The sequence below is a fragment of the Heterocephalus glaber genome, unplaced genomic scaffold (assembly GCF_053883595.1).
Source record: "Heterocephalus glaber isolate CG9 unplaced genomic scaffold, H.glaber_assembly_v1.0 deba00001761, whole genome shotgun sequence".
Taxonomy (NCBI): domain Eukaryota; kingdom Metazoa; phylum Chordata; class Mammalia; order Rodentia; family Bathyergidae; genus Heterocephalus; species Heterocephalus glaber.
In genome coordinates this window covers 956,732-978,728 of record NW_028258458.1, presented here as the reverse complement: position 1 = coordinate 978,728, position 21,997 = coordinate 956,732, and the positions used below count along the sequence as shown (strand labels likewise).

The window sequence follows — 21,997 nt, the reverse complement described above, 5'->3', positions numbered from 1 at the left end:
AGACTTGAGGCAGGGCCAGAGCCCAGGTCGAGGTCCCCAGGCCCCGCCCCGCCCCCTTAGGCCCCGCCCCCAAGCCGCTTGTACCCCGTCCTGGGGAGGCCGCGCGGGGCGCAGATTTGCTGCCTCGCATCCGCACCGCACTTTGCGACCTCGCCAGGTTCCTGTCCCTCCGCGCCCTCGTGCGCCCGGCCGCTTGCGTCCCCAGGTAAGCGAATGCCCCACAGGCTCCGGCCCCGCCTCCACGCCAAGGCTACTCCGGGAGCAGCTGCCCCGGGCCCTGTCACCCCCGGGTCTGCCTCTCACGCATCCCATGTGACTCGGATCCGAGCCCTCCTCCCCACCGAGGGCGCGGTCCCCAAGACCCAGGATGAAGGGACGCTGGAATCCCGAAGCGTGAGAGCGCGGGGCCACTCGTGGGACGTTGCCTTCTCACCGAAGAATCGGTGCCACCGACGTGCCAGGGCGGGGGACACAGGCGCGACCCACAGACTGGCTGCGCGGACGGCTCCTGAGAACTGCTTAAACAGTCTCGCATCATCCCAGCCCAACCACAGCAGGACATGGGAGGACGGGCGGAGGCCCCACAGGGAGAGGGGAGGACGCTCAGACCAGGGGCCAACCTGGCCTCACTACACTGCCAGGGGAGAGGGCGAGAACCGGGCAAGACCCAGTTGAGTGTGCAGAGCAGGAAGAGGTCAGGGGGAGCCAAGTGCAAGGGGAGGCAGGGAGACAGTGACCAGCCTGGCCTTGGACAGCGATGGGACCCGATGATTTCATCAGGGCTGAGGTCTGGAGAGCAGGTAATGCGATCCAATTGTGTCTTAAGAAACAGCTTTTGCAGCTGCCGTGTACGCAAGGGCTGGAAAGAGACCTAGCTTGGAAACAGCTGGAAGTTGTGCTAGGCGGTGAGCCAATTAGAAATTCATTTTAGTGGAGGCACACCCTCGAGATTCCCACCTGCTGGAAGGAGAGGCGAGGGAGATTTCTGAGCTGGGCAGATGCAAGTTTGGGGGGATGGCTTTCATTTCTATGATGGGGACACTGAGAGGTGCATACACACACACACACACACACACACACACACACGAGTGTTTCCCTCCCTACCTGGCTTGCCAAATCTGTCAGATGAGCTGCCAGAGATGGGGTGGCGGACCCCCCAAGACCCTATTCTGAGCACAGAGGCCAGGTGACCACCATTAGGGCAACCTGGACCCATTGGGTGGGGTTCCCCAAGATAGGAATCCTGGACTGATCCCATTTTGAGAGTAAGCAAAGCTGGGTGTGATGGTACATGCCCAGAATCCCAGCACTTTGGAAGGCTAAAGTAGGAGGATCACACATTCAGGCTCAGCCTGGGCAATTTAGTGGCTTAGCACGACAGTGTCTCAACATTTAAAAATAAAATAAAATAAAAACATTTTTAAAAGGGCTAGATCCCCAGTGCAAAGGCCCTAGGTTCAATCCCCAGTACCAAAAATGAATAAATAAGGAAAAGAAAAGAGTGAATAAATAAGGGTGTGAATGGATCAAAAGACACTGTGGCACAGAAAAGGATTAGCAAATCTCCATGGCTCGCATGGCCCTGAGGGGCTGGGGGAGGCTTTGGGGCCAGAGGGAAGTTGGGGCTTCCAGCAGCCTCTAGTCCCTCCTTCCAGAAAGGCCTTGAAGTGCCACCTCTGCCCTAGAGCCATACCTGTGCAAGTGGGGTAAAGTGACAAGTTGGCCCTGTGCCTGGGCCAATCTCTTGGGCACAGCGGCCCTGGCTGACTGTGGGTGGCAGCAGGAGGGAGCCAACATCCCCTCTTCCTGCTTGCAGAACAACACAGGAAGGCAGGCACCATGGGGTCCGCTTCCCGCTTCCCTGCATCCCAAAGGCTACCTTTCCGGTTATCTGAGCTGGAACCACTTCCAACCCAGTCCTACCAGTTTGAGCTCAGCAGCCCTGAGGGCAGTGACTTCACCATCTCGTGCTTCAGTTTCTCTGCCTGTAAAATGGGTACAACAGCATTCAACCCCTCATTCATGGGCAAAGAACCAGCACTGTACCCAAGGAGATGAGCACCTGGTAATCGCAGGCTGTTAGGATATCACAGAGTCATGCCCAGAGGGAAGGGGGCCTAGGTTGGCCCAGGGAAAGTCAGGGAAGGGTTTCTGGAGGAAGTGATGGTTGTCTGGGTGTCAAGGATGAGTAGAAATTAACTGGGCAGAGGAAGAACATTCCAGGCAAGAGGGAACAGTAGGTACAAAGGCCCTGAGGCCACTGCTGGGGGCTTTGAGAGCCAGGAGAGAGTGGCAAGGCCAGGGCTGTGTGGTCTCTAGGACAGCGGAGGGGGCCATGGCAGAGACAGCCTGCTGGCCTCGGACAGGCCTTAGCCCAGGGATACACAGTGAGGCAGGAGCTAGGCCTCCAGGATGGAGGGGTGGCCCAAGGTAATGGACTGGCTGGATTCTGCTTCCTGCATGTAGCTCCTCTGGACTTTGCTTTGTTTCTTTGTTTCTTTGTTTGTTCGTTTTTTGGTACGGGGATCGAACTCAGGACCTTGCGCTTGTGAGGCAGGCGGTGGCACCACTGAGCTAAATCCCGGGCCCTTGCTCTGTTTTTGTTTTTCTGTGTTTGAGACAGGATCTTGCTATGGGTTCCAAGGTGGTTATGAACTTGCCATGTAGCCCAGGCTTGCCTTGAACTCACAGTGATCCTCCTGCCTCAGCCTTCCAACTGCTGAGAGACCGGAATTCTTGTCTACCCAGTTCCCTGATGAGACCCCAGGGTATGGCCCAGCACTTGGCACACAGTAGATGATGAATAAATGTTTATGAAATGATGACAAGAATCTGGGTACTTCTGGCTGCAGCCTGGGAGGTTGGGCTTGTGTGATGTCTTAGTTACTTTTCTCAATGCTGAGGCAAAATACTCAACACCCACAACTTAAGGGAGGAAAGGTTTATCTAGCTCACAGTTTATCTAGCTCACAGTCCATAATTGGCTGGCTCCAAGACAAGGTGGCATGGCAGCGGAGAAACAGTCCATGGCATGGCAGACAGGCATTGCAGAAGAGAAACAGATCATGGCAAGCAGAAGGTAGCAAAGCAAGGAAGGGACAAAACAAGCCTCTTTCTGTCCCTTATATTGTATCCAGGCTACTGGGATTAGGGTGGAACCAAACCAATCAGTGAACTGATTTAGTAATCACTCACCCTTAATCCTAGCACCCTTAATCCTAGCATTGCACCATGAATCCATCACACACTCTAGATCCAGCCACCCCTGAAATACCCCCACCTATGACTGCAGAGTCTTTCGGGGGAAATCTAGGCACAAGCCATAACAGATGATATGGAGCTAGGGGTGGGGTGCAGGTTCTGGGCCAATTCAAGCTCTGAACTTAGTAGTTTAAGAACTCAGGCCACTCTGTACCAGTTTCCCCAATTTCAAGAAGGACCCAGCACTCTGTGTGTCTCAGCTATGGCTTCCTGGAGATGTAGCTGGAGGCTGAAGGAGTTGGGAGCGAGATTTATTTCATCTGAGGCCCCTGGAAACTCAGTCACTGTGGCAGATTTTTCAGGACTTTCCCATATATTCTTAGGATTTTCAAAGCCAGCATAGTGACACACATCTATAATCTGAGTACTCAAGAGGCTGAGGCAGGAGGGTCAAAAGTTGGAGCCCAGCCTGGGCAATTATGGAGATGCTGTCTCAAAACAACAACAGAAATGGGCTGGGGATTTAGCTCAGTGGTTTTGCTCCCTGCTGCACAAGCACAAGGACCTGAGTTCAATCCCTGGTACCAAAACAACAACAACAACAGAAAAAGCCTAAAAAGGGCTGGGCCCCCAGCCCAGCTTCCTCATCCTGGAGAACTTGGGCAGATGCAAGCCCAGCTTTCTGGGCTCCTCAGCCTGTCACCAGGCAGCCAGGTGCAGGACTGGTGATTTGGTTGACAGAGGATCCTGCCTGTCCAAAGCCACCTAGCAGGACAGCAGCAGAGCCCAGACCCCCCACAGCCTGCAGACTCCAGGGTCTACAGTTTGCCACTACCCTGTGGCTCCTATGAGACCAGGGAAGGCATGTGGGCCACATTCCAGTGATGTCCCCTTGCCCCACCCCACCCCCCGCTGTCACTCTGCCACCTCTCAGGTGCCCCCTTCTCAGAATTCCATGCCCAGAATTTGCCTCCCTGGCTCCCCTCACCCTCTCTGACCACCCCGCCAAGTGCCTCCTTCTCACCCAAGCATATCACTCGGGGACCAGGCCTGTCCCCACAAAACACACCACCCCCGCCCTTGGAGACCTGTGCCTGCACCCAGTGCCTGTTCCCAGGCTTCTGTTTGTACTGCGTGCCCCACCATTAGCCTTCCTACTTCACTAAGTAGCCCAGGCTGGCTTCAAACTTGCAGTCTAATCCTCCTGCCTCAGCCTGCCAAAGGTACCGGTATCACAGGCATGCACCACCAGGCCCAGCTCCCTACCTTTTTTACTTGGCAACCACATTCTTCCCCCTGTCACCAATGGGGTGACCAGGAGGGACAACTCTTCCCTGGAAGTCTGTTAAGTCCCATGGATGGCCCCCATGCCGGGGAAGGGTACAGAATCGCTCCTCCTGGAATCTCTGTCCCCTTCCCCTGACAGCGAGGCCAAAGCCGCTCACGGCTGGCACTACGACTGACATTCGCCAAAATTCCCTTCAAGCAGGAGGGCTGGGCCACAGATACTGGCCAGGACCTAACTTTGTCTTATTTTCACTGTGTTTGTTTTTATGGCTACTCTGTCCATGCTGGCACGCCCGCTTGCTCTCCTGCAGAGGGTGAGAAATGCCCTCTGAAAAGTAAATGCACAGGCACCTGTCCTTTAATGACCAGCCACTTCTGAGAATTGTAATGTGGCAGACTGCTGAGAGCAAACATTTTTATTACTAGGAGTGCACGATAAAGTAAAAATAATAGGGCTGGGTACAGCTCAGCGGTAGAGTGACAGCCTCCCCACTCCGGGCCCTGGCTTCCAGCCCCAGCATTTCGAAACATTAAAGTAGAAATAAAATCGCAGCTGGGTGTGGTGACACACACCTGTGATACGGGCACTCTGGGAGGCTGAGACAAGAGGATCTCAAGTTCAAGGCCAGCCTGGGCAACTTAGTGAGGCCCTCCCTCAAAATTTAAAAAGAATTTTTTGAATTTAAAAAAGTTAATTGGGATGTAATGCAGGGTGTGATTATTATGGTAAATGTTTAAATTTTAACATAATTTAAAATACTACTTGTTTACCGACTGAATTCTATTTCTGTGACTAAGTCCTTAACTGAATTGGTCGCTAAGTGAGGAATTGATGTAATATGTATGTTACAATATTCAGAACATAGAGGGCCGGGGATTTAGCTCAGTGATTCTGCTGCTTGCCTCACGAGCGCAAGGTCCTGAGTTCGATCCCCAGTCCCTCCCCCCCCCAAAATTCAGAACATAGAAATAGCCAAAGGAAACTCCAAATTGATGACTTCTATTTGCATAACTCTGACCTGCAGTACAGTAATGTATAACAGAACATAAAACTACAGTGCTATACAGCACAGTGCAACCAGCAAAAATTACAGTACTGTATAAACAAGGTGTGCTGTACAAAAAAAGACATTGAGGGTCTATATGTAAGACATACAGGGCCAGGGATTTAGCTCAGTGGTGAAGCACCTGCCTCACAAGCACAAGGTCCTGAGTTGGATCCCCGGTACCAGAAAACAAACAAACAAACACTAGAACAAGACTTACACAACTGTACCCCTCTCCTGCAAAAAAACCCATGAGTTTTTTTCCAAACGACAGTTGCCTCAGTCAGTAAGTCCGAACAGTAAACAGGTGGGCTGTTAAATGAGGAATGTTTGTATCACAGTAAAAAACACACTGCCATGAATCCTTCAGAATAATGCCCCTTACTTTGAACATGCTTTTCCCATGGTTCATGCCCCTTTCTGAAGCAGTTCTGGAGTCCTCTTTCATGAGGGTCTTTAGTTGTGCTGTTCTGGCTGCCTTGATGTCCTGAATCAGTTCAAAACGTTTAACTTTCACTGGGGTTTTGACTTTGGGGAAAAGCCAGAAGTCACATGGTGCCAGATCTGGTGAATAAGAGGGATGAGGACACAGCAGCATGTTTTTATGAATCTGCCTTCCCATTAGGTGGCACTCAGCAACAGCATTCACCCCATTTTCTTTAACACACCTTATACAGACACTCATGAAAGAGGATTCCAGAGCTTGCTTCAGAAAGCAGCAAGAATGATGGGATAAGCGTGGCCCCAGCTATGAGAGTATCTTGAGGTGACTCATGCCGATGCATCTTTCTACTGTAATAAAATTTTTATACACACATTCACCATATATTTTGGTCACTCCTTGTACACATAAAACTTAGCATCTTAGCCATGTTATGTACACAATTTATATTGTTCAGTACCTTCATGTTGTTGTACAACCAACCTCCAGAATTTTTCCATCTTGCAAAACTGAAACTCTGGGTCAGGGATTTAGCTCAGTGGTTCTGCCACCTGCCTCGCAAGCAGAAGGACCGGAGTTCGATCCCTGGTGCCAAAAAAAAAACAAAACCAAAAACAAAACAAAAAACCCCTGCAACTCTACTGATTAACCGCTACCTCCCTGTTTCCTCCTCGCCCCAGCCCTCGGCGACCACCATCCTTCCTGCCTCTGGAGGGGACGGCTGTGGGGACCTCAGAGAAGTGAAATCACAACAGTCTGTCATTTTGTGGGTGGCTCAGTGCACTCAGCCTAATGTCCTCCTTTTCAACCCTCCTGTGCCACTCAGTAGTGTGGAATCCTGACATTCCCAGTCCCCAGCTGTTACACACCAAAGTTGCTTCTAACTTCCACTGAAAAAGAAAGGGAAGAGCTACAAACACACACAAGAACATTTGGGGATGTGTTAGATCTCTTCATTAGCTTTTAAAATGTTTTAAATTAGTAAATATTTACATTCCTGGGGGGAGGTCTGTGCCTGTACGTAACACACGTGATGCTTTTTGCATCCCCTTCCCTCCTCTCCCTCCTCCCCTTTCATCTCTTGGTCCTCTTCCCATTTGCAAAAGGTTTATGTCCCTGTTTCCTGTCATCTATGTTTTGTTTTGCCTTTAAATCATCTATTCTTTGGGTATCTTGTATAAGAGAAACTGCACTATTAAGCTTGTAAGTCTGATTTATTTCACTTATGTCTGTCAGCAGATGAATGGACAAAGAAAGTGTGGTGTTTCTGCATGGTGGAGTATTACACAGCCATAAAGAAGGATAAACTTGAGTCATTTGTAGGAAGATGGATGCAGCTGGAGACTGTAGTGTTAAATGAAATGCCCACTATCTTGGTTAAAGTGATCCTTTTGTGGTTGTGTCCATATGTCAAAACATATCGGATCATACACTTTACACACAGTACAGCTTCTGGCATGTTAATTATGCTCAATAGAGCTGTTATTTTTAAGCCGTGTCTTACCTTCCATCTCTGTGACAGATACCTGAGATAAACAAGGCATACTGAGGTTTTATCCAGGCTCATGGCTTCAGAGGCTTCGTCCATGATCTTTGGCCCTGTAGCTTAGGGCTTCCTTGGCAAGAAGCAAAGAGAGAGAAAGGGGAAGAGTCCAGGGTTCCAAGGTCCCCTTTGAGGCCACACCCTCTATGACCTCACTTCCTCCTTCTAAGCCCAGCACCCTAACAGGTTCACCATCCCCCAGCAGCAGCACAGGCTGGCCGCCACTGAGCCTTTGAGCATGTAGGTTTGGTAAGACATTTAAAATGCAAACCCTAGTTAAGCACAGTGGCACACTCCTATAATCCCAGCACTCTGGGAGGCTGAGGCAGGAGGATCACAAATCTGAGACCAGCCTGGGCAATTACTGCATGCTGCATGCTTGCAGTGCATATTGATTTCACTCCTCTTGGGGAGCTAGCACATGTGCATAATGCGTGTTAAGTTCTTCTTTCATCCCCTTCTGCTCCCCTCCCTCCATTCTTGGTCCCCTTCCCATCTGTGAAAAATTTGTCTCCCCGATTTCCATTATCATCCTTTATTTTGCTCTCTTTTTTTTTTTGGTACCGGGGATCGAACTCAGGTCCTTGCACTTTCACAGCAGGCAACAAAACCACTGAGCTAAATCCGCGGCCCTTATTTTGCTCTTTAAATTATTCATACTTCTGGTTTCTCATATAAGAGAAACCATTTGCTATTTAAGCTTATCTGTCTGATTTATTTCACTTTACATTATGATCTCAAGGTACATCCATTTTCTTACACATGACTCAAGTTTATCCTTCTTTATGGCAGAGCAGTGCTCCACTGTGCTGGAAATGGCAGTTTTTAAATTGTACTTATAATAAAGCCACAGGTTCAGGACACAAACCCAGTCAAAAATTGCTAAGATCCTTAAAGACACACAAAACCTTGGCCTGTCCCTTCTACCTGTAATGAGCCTTGTCCACCTGTGAATAGAGCATCTCTGTCCCCTGTCAAATGGCCTTCCCTGCGATGGACCACAGCTTTGTTACCTGTGATATCGGTCACCTGGGAATGGGCTGCCACCTTGTCTTGCAGAAAGAGCTCCACTTTCCTCTGTAAATCGAATCTCCACCTGGCCTGGGGTGTGGTGGTGCCCTGGAGAGGCTGAGGCAGGAGGATCGCTGAGTTCAAAGCCAGCCTGGGCTACATACCCTGTCTCAAAAAAAAACACAAGAAAAAATAGAATTCCCCCTTTCCATAGATTCACAAAATAGTGTCGTTTTTTTTTCACTTTTTTGGGGGGGTACCAGGGATCGAACTCGGGACCTTGTGGTTGCAAGGCAGGCACCGGAACCACTGAGCTAAATCTCTGGCAAAATAGTGTAGATTTCCACTCCTAAATCCCAAATTCCCCATAAATATATGCAGCACTTGTTCTGTCTGTCTGTCTGTCTGTCTCTCTCTCTCTCTCCTCCTCTGTCTCTCTCCTTGCAGGTGTACTTTCAAAATCCTGCCTAATAAAATCAAATCCCTTTATGCCTCTCACTGACTGACACACCGACACACCCTGAAACTTCTTTTTCAGTGGTGGAAATCAGCAAATCTTCAACCTGCCCGGTGAGCAGGGTAAGTCAAGAGTTTTCTGTCTTCCTTCTGGGGATCCCTTTGACCCCTGAACGACATTTTGAGAAGACTTTCTTTAGAAGCAATGTTTGAGCTGAAACAAGGACGCTAGACAAAGCTAGGTGTGTGACTGTCTGGGGGAATTTTTCCACTCAAACACTTGGAAAACCGCTCAGCATCTGTAGTACAGGGGCACTGTGATGCTAAACAACGTGAGCCTTTTAAGTTGTGACGTTCATGTGAAGATTCTGGGGCAGGAATGCAGTAGTTGAGTTGGAGGCCCAGCAAGCAGCCCTTGCTGTAAAAGAGCTAGGTGGGTGAAGGGCATCTAGGACAGGGCTGGAGTGTGGAGGAGGAGTGTTCCTCTCGGCAAGGCAGAGCCCCAGACTAAGCTCGCCTGAGGTCTCTCCCAGGAAGCGGTGCAGTAATATTTGGAGCTGGCCGCATCTCCAGTGAATAGCACTCCGCAGGGACCTGCTCCTGGTCAGAGCCATTTGGAAGGGACAGCCAGGGCCGGTGCAGGGCGGGATGTAATTATCTACAAATGAGCCCCTCAAGCACTGGATCTTGTCCGGGCCACAGCGATCAGGCGAACTGGGCAGCAGGCCAGGCTGAGTGTGCGTGGGCGCGCGGGGCCTGAATTATTTCCTTTCTCCCAACTGGAACAAGTCCTGGGCTTCCAGTCTGTCTAAAACAAAACCAGTCTCTTCGCGCAGCCCCAGGGCCCAGGGCCATGGATCGAGGGTTCAGGGCAGCGGGGCAGGCTAGGCTGCACTCCCAGGCCTTCCTGGGAGCGCAGGAATCCTCAGCTCATCCCACCCGGGCCCCAAGTCTGCACAAAGCCCTGCTCTATTTCCTCCACCCAGGGCTATTTTTAGCCGCTAAGAAGGATTATGGAGTGGCGGCCAGGGAAGCCAGGCGGAGGGGCCGGGCCGGGTGCGGGACAACAAGGCCCAGGGGGCCTCACTGGGGCTGCCACACCTGGAGAGTCGCCAAATTGCCTTACAGCAGCCCGTCCAGACCACGGGGAAGCTCGGCTCTAAGGGGAGACAGCAAGGCCAGGAGGGCGGCCAGGCAGTGACTGGAGCCTCCACAGAGCCGGTAAGAAGAGCCAGCATCCTCCTTGCCATTGGGAGACAGGGTCTGGCTAAGTCGACCAGGCTGGGCTTGAACTTGGGATCCTCCTGCCTGGGCCTCCCAGAGTGCTGGTGTTACTGACCGCTTAGGGTCATATGCTCAGCCTCTTGAGTGCTAGGGTGACAAGTGTGCGCACCACCCCTAGGAAAAACCCTTTTTTATAACCACTGTAGCTCTTTTTATGTTGGTAGGGTCAACACTCAGGTGACTCTGATGTTCACAAGCTTTTTCCTCTGGTTTTTTTTTTTTTTTTTGGGTACCGGGGATCAAACTTGGGTCCTTGTGCTTGCACAGCAGGCAGCGAAACCACTGAGCTCAATCCCCAGCCCTTTCCTCTGTTTTTGATGTACTTGTTTTTCTGAAGGCATTGTCAATTAACTATCCGTGGCCTTGTCTCTCCATGCCAAGGGAGCTTTTTCTGGTGATGAGCAGTTGGAACATGTCCCTCCTTGGAGATCTGACAGATCAGAGTCAGTGTCATATGCTCTTTGTGTTAAATTTGAGTAATAACAGAGGTTGAGAAAGAGTGGCTCTCAGGCTGATTTTATCTAGAGTCCATTATCAAATCTAAACCTGTTTATTTTGTAGTAAGCACCCTAAAACATGAGAACTCCCACAAACAGTTATCAAGTTTCTAAGAACACATAAAACAAGCCAATAAGAATAAAGCAAATCTCGGGGCTGGGGATTTAGCTCAGTGATTCTGCCACCTGGCTCGCAAGCACAAGGTCCCGAGTTTGATCCCTGGTACAAAAAAAAAAAGAATAAAGCAAATCTCTTCAGGCCCAGTGGTGCACGCCTATGATCCCAGCGCTCAGGAGGCTGAGGCAGCAGGATTGCTGTGAGCTCAAGGCCAGCCTGGGCTGCATAGTGAGACCCTGTCTCAAAAAAAGAAAGACAATTTTCAAACATTTAATCTTAACAAGATAGGAGAGAGCACATGAAATTATTTTGACAAATTTAAAACCTCTTTTTTAAAGTTCGGTTGTAAATTTTACTAAGAACAGAATAAAATCTTAAACCTTGTTGTTTTAAACAAAGATACTAACATTATCTCTGTGTATTATAGTTTAATCTGTCACTCTGACTCTGCTTCTGCTTTCTCTGCTTCTGGCCGCCATGAGGTGAGCAGCTTTCCTCCACTTTGATGTTTCTGCCTTGGAGCCAGCCACGCATGGACCGAACCCTCTGAAACCATAAGCCAAAATGAATCTTTCCTCCTTTAAGTTATGTATGTCAGGTGTTTTGTCCCATCAACAAAAAACTGACTAATACAGTAGGCACCCACCATACCAGTAAGCTATGCCCCCACCCCCTGCCCAGGGCCCCAGCCCTCAGTACTTCCTGTCTCCTCTCAGTGTCCCCATTTGGCTTGGGCAATGCTTGGCCCGACTCTTGCCCTGAAATCAACTCTGTCACCAAACTCTCTGCTCCTTAGTGCTCTGCACGTTTCAGCACCAAGGGCACTGAGGTTGAAGATGAATTAAGGTTGCTAATCAGAGACCTGGAGATGGGAGATCACATCGTGCTCTGATCTTTGTTTTCTTATAGGACAGATGGAAATTGTGGGGTGTTAATCACCATACAAGTAATGAGCCACCTTTGAAAGGCCAGAAGGGGGCGCTGTGAGCCAGGCGTGGTGGCACACACCTGTAATCCCAACACCTAGGAGGCTCACCAGGAGTTTGAGGCCAACCTGGGTTACATAGTGAATTCAAGGCCAGCCTGGACTACATAGTGACACCTTGGGTCTCAGCACGGATAGCTTCTCCTCAGAAAGTTCCTCCTTGACCAGATTTAAAATCACACCATTCTGTGTTTTCTACCAGGCCCCATCTCACTGGGTATCTCATTTATTTATGCATCTGTTTACACATCTATTGGCTGCCTTCCCTGCACAGTTGTGAGTCCACGGAGACAAGAATGTGTGCTTTGCTCCCCTGCTGTGGTCCTAGTGCCAATTCCTAGTCTGGCATCTACAGTCAAGTCAATCTGAGAACATATGTTGCCTGGATGAATGCGTGGATGGATGAATGGATGGGCAGACTGAGAAATGGGTGGGCAGATGTTTGGATGGATGGGCAGGTAGATGGATGAAGAGATGGATAGATGATGGATGGCTGAATGGACAGATGGATAAATGGATGCGTGAATGGATGGATGGTCAGATGAAGGAATGGACAGAATTTCCAAGTGGAGACTGGTACTAACTGGGCACTTGGCTCAATATCTCAAGAATTAGGAACTATTTGGGCTCATTAAAGCAAGCCGGGCCCTGCTGGCTGGAGCTGCTTCGCACCTGCTCTTGCGGGAATGCTGCCCCACCTTGATCATTGCTTTATCATTGGGAGCTTGGACATGCAGTCAGCTCCTCCCAAGCCACAGCCAGCATTTAGGAGAATAAGCCGGACTGCCTACTTTTATGCCTAGCGGGATGTCCATGCTCTAAGAACAGCCTGGGAGCCCAACCTCGGACATCCTTCAACCCCTCATCTTTGGGCTTCATCAGAAGCAGGTTCCTGCATTGGAAGGAAAATGTCTAACATTTGAGGACTCAAGTTCACGGCTGCAGCCTGACATGGTGGGGCACACCTGTAATCCCTACGCTCCATGGGGCTGAGGCAGGAGGACCACAAGGTGGAGTCCACCCTGGGCAACTTGGCAACTTCTCAAGACCTTTTCTCAAAATTTGAAAAGGATAGGGAATGTAGCTCAGTGCAAAGGCCCTGAGTTCAACCCCCAGTACTATACATACACACATACACACACACACACACACACACATAATTCCTGGCCCCAAGTGGCCTCTCCTTTGACTTCTGGCCACTCTTTTGGCATCTGAAAAGGACAGAATAATAACTATTACTATGAGCTGTATTATTCCTGCTCTTGTTATTCTTGTTAAGGGTCAATAGACTAAGCACTTCAGTGCTTGCGCCTGGCTGGCAAGCCCAAGGTCCTGAGTTCAATGCCCAGTACTACAAAAAAAAAAAAAAAAAATATATATATATATATATATATATATATGTATACACACACATATGGATTAAAAATATATATATATTAGACTAAGCACTTCATGTGATTGGCAGGCCAGGCTGAGAAATGGGTGTGGTGGTCCCTGTTTTATGAATGAATTTGAGTTTGAGAGAAGTGAGGTCATTTGCCTGAGGACACACAGCCTGTGTCTACCCTTAACCCTGGCCATGACACTCCTTGCCTCCTTGCCAGATGACGTGGGATAAAGGTAGCAGGTGGCCAAGTGTCAACCTTAGGAGGCCAGAGAGCAGCTCCAATGGCCGGGGCAGGGCAGGTCCTCCCTCTGGCCCCACCTCTCTGCCCACGCACACTCCCCAGTGAGCCGTGGGGCGCAGGGGCCTGGGTCCTGCCACTCCGAGGTCCCGCTGGCAGTGATCCACTTGGCCCCCGTACGTCTGCAGGATGCTGTCAGCCCTGAACAACTTGGTGTGGCACGAGAGGATCTGGCTACCACCCAGCAAGACATGGACAGACATGGAAGACCAGGACGGCATGGTCCTGGCCCACCCCCGGGACATACTAGTGGCCCTGCCCCTGATACTGATGCTGGTGACAGCACGCCTCGCCTTCGACAGGTGAATGTCTCCTGCTTTGACCAGCAACCCCAGCCCTGCTCCCACGCCGGGCAGGGTTTCCTTTTGCCCCAAAATGCTTTTCTTGGCTCTCACCTGTCTCGGCTGCTGCTTCCATGGCTTGGCCCCTGGAAGGCTCAGTTTCCCAACCCAGAGCATGCTCTCCCACTCCCCTCTATCCGCAGTCATGTCCCTTGTCTCTCGGGCTTTGATGACTGTGTCCCCCTGACCCAGATTCATAGGCATGCCCGCGTCCCGCTGGCTGGGCATGCGGGATCCCACCAGGAAGCAGGTGAAGCCCAACCCCACGCTGGAGAAATACTTCCTCCAGAAAGGACAGAAACCCGAAGAGGTGAGAGCACCCCTCAGTCCACATGGCCAGCATGGCAGCCCTGCCCCACTTGCTGAGGGCTGGGGAAGCCACTGTGGCCTCCGGTCCCCTCTCCTGCACTCCCCCTGATCCACAGCTTCCCTGGGAGGCGAGGCCCAGCCTCTGCCAGCCTGCCTTAGTGATGCGGCCCCGCCCCCAGGCTCTTGGGGGGTTAGGTGCTCCCCCAGCCCTGGGCATCAGCAGAGACTTGGGGGTGTGCAGGAAAGCCTGGGGGTGCCCCTCCCCGGCCTCGTTCTTAATCCCAGTCTCTAGTGAACAAGGCTGGTCCTAAGACTCAGAGGTTCTGGTCCTGCCCCCAATGGGGGGTGCAGGGGAAGAGGAGCAGAGCCCGGTCCTCCCACCCCAGGGACAGAGGGCAGGAAGCCACCGCCAGGCCTCTGTGACCCTAGCCCCTGTCACCCCTCCCCAGGCCCAAGTGGCCCTCCTGGCTGCCCAGTGTGGCCTCACGCTGCAACAGACTCAACACTGGTTCCGGAGACGCCGGAACCAGGATCGGCCCCACATGTCCAAGAAGTTCTGTGAGGCCAGGTAATCCCGGGGCTGGGGACCAGAGAGAGGAGCCGTCTGCTCCTTGGGCAGCTGCGACCTGGCCTTCCTCCCCTTTGCAGCTGGAGGTTTCTCTTCTACCTCAGCACCTCCATTAGTGGCATCTTGGTCCTGTACCCTGTGAGTATGGAAGCCCCCAGGAGACCCCAGACCAGGCGGTCGCTGGCTTCTGGCCTTCAGAGCTTGAAGCCCCTTTCCTCTGCAGGAGCCGTGGCTGTGGGACGTGGCAGAGTCCTGGAGAAATTACCCAAGCCAGGTGAGTAGCAGGGGGTGAGCACAGGTACAAGAGCCAAACCTAAGCATCACACCCAAAGTTCCCCTCTAAGGTCCGCTCTTTGACTGAGTCTGACCCAGTGTGGCTGCTACAAAACAATCCCCTTGATTACCTTCAGTGACAGGGAGCTCACCCCTTCCCTGCTCACTGGTTTGGAGCAAAGGGGAGGGTCTTGAGCCATGCCCCTGACCGGCCAGTAGGAGACTCCATCACCCACAGCTGGCCTTGCCCCAACCCGCCACAGCACCTGAAACCAGCCCTGTCCTGGTGGTACCTCACGGAGCTGAGTTACTACAGCTCGCTGCTCCTCAGGCTGCCCTTCGACGTCAAGCGCAAGGTGAGGCCAAGCCAAGAGTCCGGGCGGGGAAGTGGACGCCCTGGGGCGCTGGGCTGGGGCGGGGTGACCACGTCTCCACACCCGGCGGGCCTCCTGATGTGCCTGGCACGTGGGTTGGGGTCCCCAGGCCACGCTGACCCTCGGTGACCCACCGTCCCCCGCAGGATTTCAAGGAGCAGGTGATGCACCATTTCGTGGCTGTCTTCCTGATCTTCTTCTCCTACGGCGCGAACCTGGTGCGCATCGGGTCTCTGGTCTTGCTGCTGCACGACTTCGGCGACTGCCTGCTGGAGGTGGGCCGGGCCCTCCTAACCTCCCACCTCCCAGGGCCCCCACCCCCCCCAGCTGAGGCTCCGCCCTGCCACCCGCCCCGGGACGTGAGGCCCCCCAGCCTCTCTAGGCCTCTCTAGGCCCCTCCCGGTCTCCGGGGAGACGCGGCCCCGCCCCTCTCCGTCTCCGGAGAGACGAGGCCCCGCCTCTCTCCAGCTCCCAGGGTGCTGAGACTTTCTCACCTTTCTAAGGCAGTTTCTGTGGATAAGGCCTCAGCCCGGCTCCTTTGGCCTTGCCCCTTGGTGCCTTTTCCTTGAGACAGGCCCCACTTTGCCCGGCTCCCCAACCTCATCCCTCCATCCCACCCAGCCTGGGTCCTGAGCGCCTTTCCCGGCTGCGCTCCCAGGCCTGCAAGGTGCTCAACTACATGCGCCTCTCGCTAACGTGCGACATCTTGTTCTTCATCTTCGCCTCGGTCTTCTTCTACACCCGCCTCATCCTGATGCCCACCACGTGAGTGCCCCGTGAGGGTAAGGGTGGGAGGGCAGCCCCAGCCCACCGCACCTGGGGCCCTGCCCCCGGGAGCCGGAGACTTCCGGGCAGGGAAGGACGTGTCCCGCAATGCGCCCATCATGTGCAAAGGCCCGGCGTTAACCGGCAGAAAGCAGGCTCAATGGTCGCTGTTCAGTGTCCCCTGGAACCGGAAGTGGGGGGGCGGCAGGGGCACCACCTCCCGGAAGTTATCCCCTGGTAATATTTGTTGAGCCAGGTGGTGGGGACATAGCAAGGGACAAGCCTATCCTCGTGTTCCTGTCCAGACACAGAGGGATCACAAGGGACTGATTGTGCCAAAGAGAAAAGAAAGTCGGGGAAGGCACAGGAAGCGTGTGTGGCCGCTGGAACTCACCAGGGTGTTCAAGGACACTTTGCTGGCCGCGTTTGTGCAGAAGAAAGGGGATTCTTGCAAGGTGTCCAAAAAATGAAGCTGGGTGTGGTGGTGCGCATCTGTCATCCCAGCACTCGGGAGGCAGAGCAGAAGGATCACCAAGAGTTTGAGGCCAGCCTGGGCTACATAGTGAGACCCTGTCTCTAAATAAATAAATAAATAAATAAGATTTTTTTTTTAAAAGGGGGAGCCATAAAAGTTTCCAGAGCAGGAAGGCCCATGTAAGTTAGAGGTTCCTATGGCTGGTGGGACCCCTTTCCCTCCCAACGTAGGATCATCTACTCTGTGTACTATGACTCCATGAAGCAGTTCACCCCCTTCTTTGGCTACTACTTCTTCCTCACCCTTCTGGTGTCACTCAACATGCTGCACGTGTACTGGTTCAGCCTCATCCTGCGCATGCTCTACAACTACCTGGTGAAGGGTCAGGTATGGCCAGGGAGGGTTAGAGCCTGTGGGCTTCCCCAAGTCCCCGGTCACCCAAGCCCCTCCTTGTCCCTCTCTGTTCCCCAGATGACAAAGGACATTCGCAGTGATAGCGAAGAGTCCAGCTCCAGCACTGACGAGGCAGCGCCTGGGCATCCCCAGCTGAAGAATGGGATGGCTTGCAGGCCTGGGCCGGCCCTGGCTGGCAGCCGCCGGAGCCGGGCAAAAGGGCAGCTGGCCAATGGGCACACAGCCGCCACTTAGCCAGCGGGGCCTGGCTTTGGGGGCAGCTGCCCATCCAGGGGACGCAGGGAGGCCCCACCCACAGTGGGCAAGGGGTGATGATCTGTCCCCAGGCCCTTTCTTCTGGACAATGACAGGATATCGGTGGCAGGCTAGAACCACCTCAGGCTGCAGCCCTGGGGGCTGCATTGAGCCCTGGCTGAGAGGAAGTCAAAAGCCCAGCATGGTGGCATACACCTGCCATCCCAGCACTCAGGAGGCTGAGGCAGGAGGATTGCCACAAGTTCGAGGGCCAGCCTGGACTACATAACGAGATCTTGTCTCATAAACAGAATAAGAGAGGTTCAATAAAACTTGAACTAAATTCTCCGCCTGAGAACCTGGGTCCCTGTCAAGTTCTTGCCCCTTCCCCAAAACGCAGAGGGTGCCAAGCTGTCCCCTTACATGCTCCCCAAGACAGGACACTCACACCGATCAGGCCACCGAGACCCCCGAAGACCTCAGGCGAGCCCCAGACCCCTCAGCCAGTGCCATGGTGGTCTCAGCCAGCTGTTCAGACCCGACCTAAGGCGCTCCTCAGAAACCTCAGGCCTTCACCCAAGGTCACGCGGCTGTCAGGGCCAAGCAGGAGGCCACAGGGAGGCCTGTGCTTGTCCTTGTGGCCCCCAAACCTGCCCTCCTGGTGCCCTGGGGAATTCTAGGCAGAGTGAAGGAAGTCCAGGGTGGGGCTATAAATTCCCACAGGCTTCCCAAGGGTCCTGGGCAAGATCACCCTATCTTTAGGGTTCCACAGGAAAGGAGGACCCTGTCCAAGACAGCTGGAGAACCCAGACCCCCATATTAATTAAATTTTTTTAAAAAAGAAAAAGAAACAAGATGAAGTTAGCAGAGCATGGAGGCACACACCTCTAATTTCAGCACTTTGGGAGGCTGAGGCAGGAGGATCGCTGTGAGTTCTGGGCTACATAGTGAGTTCAAGGCCAGCCTGAACTGCATAGCCAGACCTTACCTCAAAAAAATTTTTATTTTTGCACAAAATGACCCTAAGGCTATGTGTATAAAGTGTATGTGAAACATTAATGAGTTTCATATTTAAACGTGTGTTTCCCCCCCCACTCAAAAGTGGGTTTATTGGGCCGGGAATTCAGCTCAGTGGTGTTGCCACCTGCCTCGCAAGCGCAAGGACCCGAGTTTGATCCCCCTCCCCCCCAAAAATGGGTTTATCCCCACTATATCTCGTTACACATATGCAAATGTTCTCAAATCTGAGCTTTTCTGTTTCCAGGCACTGGGTGAGGGATTCCGCTAGACCTGCACGGGTAAAAGTGGGGCGACAGCGCCCTCTGTTGGTGCTGTTTGCAAGAATGTGGCTCTGCGTGACTCGCCCACCTCTTGAGCCGTAACTACGGAAAATACCTCTCCTCTTATCTCCAGATACACGTAGATGCTAAGGTAGCGAGTGTGTGAGTCATGCATTAGTATTTCTAGCACTCCTGCGGCTCAGTAAGAGGAGGGCAGCCAATCTGAAAGTAAAGACAAAACTGCGGGTTATGCTGGTGCATGCTCCTAATCCCAGCACTCCAGGAGCTGAGTCAGAAAAATCTCAAGTTTGAGCCCAACCTGGGCAATTTAGTGATTTAGCAAGATCTTATCTCAAAATAAAAAATAACAAAAATTAAAAAGGGTTGGAGATGGAGATGGAGTGTTATATGAATGTCCTGGGTTCCATCGCTGGCACTTTTTTCTTTCCTTTTAGCTTCCTTTTTTTTTTTTTTTTTTTTTGAGACAGGGTCTCCCTGTGTAGTGCAGACTGGCCTCAAACTCACAGCAATCCTCCTGCCTCAGCCTCCTGAGTATAGGATTAAAGGCATTCACCACCACACCCAGCTTCCTAGTACCATTTTTTTTTTAAATGGTAAAGGGAAAACATTCAGCACACGTGTAGAAAACTCTTAGAACAAATAAATTTATAAAGACACACTTGATTTCATTAATAAGTAGGAATACAGGAATCGAGACCAGGACGTTTGAGTTTTGGGGGGATTTTTGTTTGTTTGCATTTTTGTTTCTTTGGTTTTTTGGTTTTGGTTTTTTGAGACAGGGTCTCACTATGCAGTTCAGGCTGGCCTTGAACTCACTATGTAGCACAGGCTGGCCTCTAGCTCAAGGCAATCCTCCTGCCTCAGCCTCAGAGTGCTGGGATTACAGGCATGTACCACCACACCCAGCAAGATGTCATTTTAGACACACGCAATTGGTAATTTTTTTTTAAATCAGAAAATAGCACATGCTGCACATAATAGGGGTCCACAGGAATCTCAGTGGTAGAGTGATTGCTTAGCATGCAGAAGGTCCTGGGTTCAAATCCCAGAACTGCAAAAACAAAAAAGTTGTATAGGTGTTAATATCTATCTCCTAGAACTATAGTAAACAGAAAATGGAAACAGAATTCAAACAGTGATGTTACCTTTGGCTTGGGAACATAAGGGGAAAGGGACTCAAACAGATGTAAATCACTGTCACTGCTGGAGGTTTTAAGTGAGATTCAGAGACAGACTCTCATTCATTGTCAATAAATGCAATTTAAAAGGGATAAGCAGCAGGCATGGGGGTGCCCGTCTGTGATCCCAGCACTCTGGGAGGCTGAGGCAGGAGAATTACAAACTTGAGCCCAGCCTGGGCAACTTAGAAACTTAGCAAGACCCTGACTCAAAATAACAAAATAAACCAGCCATGGTAATGCACACCTGTAACCCCAGCACTGAGCAGGCTGAGGCAGGAGGATTGCTGTGAGTTCAAGGCCAGCCTAAACTACATAGCTAGACCCTGTTTCAAAGAACAACAGGAAAAGTGTCAGTGAGGACAGAGAAAGATTAAAATACCCTGTGGTGGGAATGTAAAATGGATTCATCAGTGTGGAAAAATGTGATGGTTTCTTAAAGAGTTAAGCACAGAATTCCCTTATGATCCAGCAACCTCACTCCTAGCTATATACAGAAAAGTACTAAAAGGAGAGACTGAAGTACTGGTGCATAAATGTCCCTAGCAGCACTGTCATGGTTTAGACGTACAATGTCCCCAAAAGTCTCATGCTAGCAGGTGGGGCCTGGCCGGGGGCCAGGTCACAGGGGCCATGGCCTGGAAGGGGGCTCCATTCTGTCTGCTTCCTGGCTGCCATGAGGTGAGTGACTCTTTCCACCAGGCCCTTCTGCCATGTTGCTTCTATTGGGGAGCGGGCCAACCATGGACTGAACCCACTGGAACTAAATAAATCTCTCCTCCTTTAAATTGGGGGTGTATGGTATTATGTCCCAGAAAGACAAGCACTATTCACAATAAGCAAAGCCAGAAATATCCAAACATCCCCCAGCGGGTGAATAGATAAACAAACTGTAGTTTATCCACACAATAAAATATTCTTCAGGCATAAAAAGGAAGGAAGTACTGATATGTGCTAAAAATGGGAGACCTTTGTCAGTGTGGCAGAACATGCCTATCATGCCAGCACTCGGGAGGCTGAGGCAGGAAGATTTCTGAGAGTTCAAGGCCAGTCTGGGTTACATGGCAAATTCAAAGCCAGCCTGAACTACATAATGAGACGCTGTCTCAGAAAATTAAAAAATAAAAAGCAGGCACAGTGAAGAAGCCAGTCACAAAGAGCCACACATTCTTATGACTCCATCTGCTATGAAATGCCCAGAGGAGTAAATCAAAATGCGGTTTTATAGGTTCTAGAGATTAAGAAGATAAGAAGTACTTATTTAATAGGTACAGAGCTTTTTTTATGGCGTGACAGAAATGTTTTGGAACTAAAGTTGTGCTTGTACAGCATCTTGCATACTGTACAAAATGCCAATAAACTGTTCATTTTAGAATAGTTAATTTCATGTTATGTGAATTTATGCTAATAAAATACATGAAAAAGGGGATCTGCTTAAACCAAAAATCAACAGTGTCTCCTGAAGCAAGGCTCACAATGATTGCAATTCCATGTGCCTGGTGTTCTCAGACCCCACTTCCCATTAACCCCCTCCCCAAACACATAAAAAACCCCTCACGGGCTGGGCACAGTGGCACCATCCTGTAACTCCAGCTACTTGGGAGGCTGAGGCAAGAGGATCGAAAGTTTGATCCAGCCTGGGCAACACAGTGACTTAAAGATCCTCTCTCAAAATAAAAAAACAAATGGGAGACTTGGGGTGTTGCTCAGTGATAGAGTACTAAGTTCAAACCCCAGTACTAGAAAAGTGAAGGAAAACCAAAGAAGGAAGGAGACAAAGATCCTTGCTATTGCCATTCATGCAAAATTGTGCTGGGAGTTCTAAACACTGTAGTGTGGTGAGACAAGAAAGGGTGTAAAGTTAGAAAAGAAAAAATGAAACTGTTTTCTGTCTATGACGTTCTGTCTGTGTCTAAAGGCTGGAAGGAGTCAGGCAGTGTTTAGATCAATGGTAGAGTACATGAGCACACACACACACACACACAATAGCTCAGAAGTTTCTACAGGCAAATTGCTTAAATTAATATGAGTTTAGATCTGGGTACAGTGGCACATGCCTATAATCCCAACACTTAGGAGGGGGAGGCAGGAGGATCTACGCAAATTTGAGGCCAGCCTGGGCTACACAGTGAGTTTAAAGCCAGCCTGGGCTACCCGGATTACAAAGGGAAATCCTGTCTCAAAACACCAAAAAAAAGGGGTTTAGATAA

General features: G+C 51.0%; 1 protein-coding gene across 5 annotated transcripts; it reads left to right on the top strand.

The window, feature by feature from the left end:
- The first annotated feature begins 70 nt into the window (after positions 1-70).
- Positions 71-17,788, top strand: Cers4 (ceramide synthase 4). Of its 5 annotated transcripts, XM_021245243.2 has the most exons (13): positions 71-205; positions 9,069-9,109; positions 10,115-10,207; positions 13,684-13,857; positions 14,089-14,206; positions 14,655-14,773; positions 14,854-14,911; positions 14,997-15,047; positions 15,310-15,402; positions 15,567-15,695; positions 16,079-16,185; positions 16,891-17,047; positions 17,132-17,783. In XM_021245243.2, exons 4-13 carry the CDS (start codon positions 13,685-13,687, stop codon positions 17,306-17,308), a joined length of 1,182 nt encoding a protein of 393 aa, XP_021100902.1. In that variant the 5' UTR covers positions 71-205; positions 9,069-9,109; positions 10,115-10,207; position 13,684; the 3' UTR covers positions 17,309-17,783. The 5 variants fall into 5 exon arrangements, with proteins under 5 accessions (XP_021100902.1, XP_021100904.1, XP_004865451.1 ...); XM_021245245.2 differs by lacking the exons at positions 9,069-9,109; positions 10,115-10,207 and having other exon boundaries at positions 14,878-14,911; positions 17,132-17,788; XM_004865394.3 differs by lacking the exons at positions 9,069-9,109; positions 10,115-10,207.
- Positions 17,789-21,997: the final 4,209 nt, after the last annotated feature.

Excerpts from the sequence above, each read along its gene's own strand:
- Cers4 (XM_004865394.3), top strand. The coding sequence starts at position 13,685 with ATGCTGTCAGCCCTGAACAACTTGGTGTGGCACGAGAGGATCTGGCTA. Across the intron at positions 13,858-14,088 it reads GCACGCCTCGCCTTCGACAG|ATTCATAGGCATGCCCGCGT; the intron begins GTGAATGTCTCC and ends CCCCTGACCCAG. Across the intron at positions 17,048-17,131 it reads ACTACCTGGTGAAGGGTCAG|ATGACAAAGGACATTCGCAG; the intron begins GTATGGCCAGGG and ends TCTGTTCCCCAG.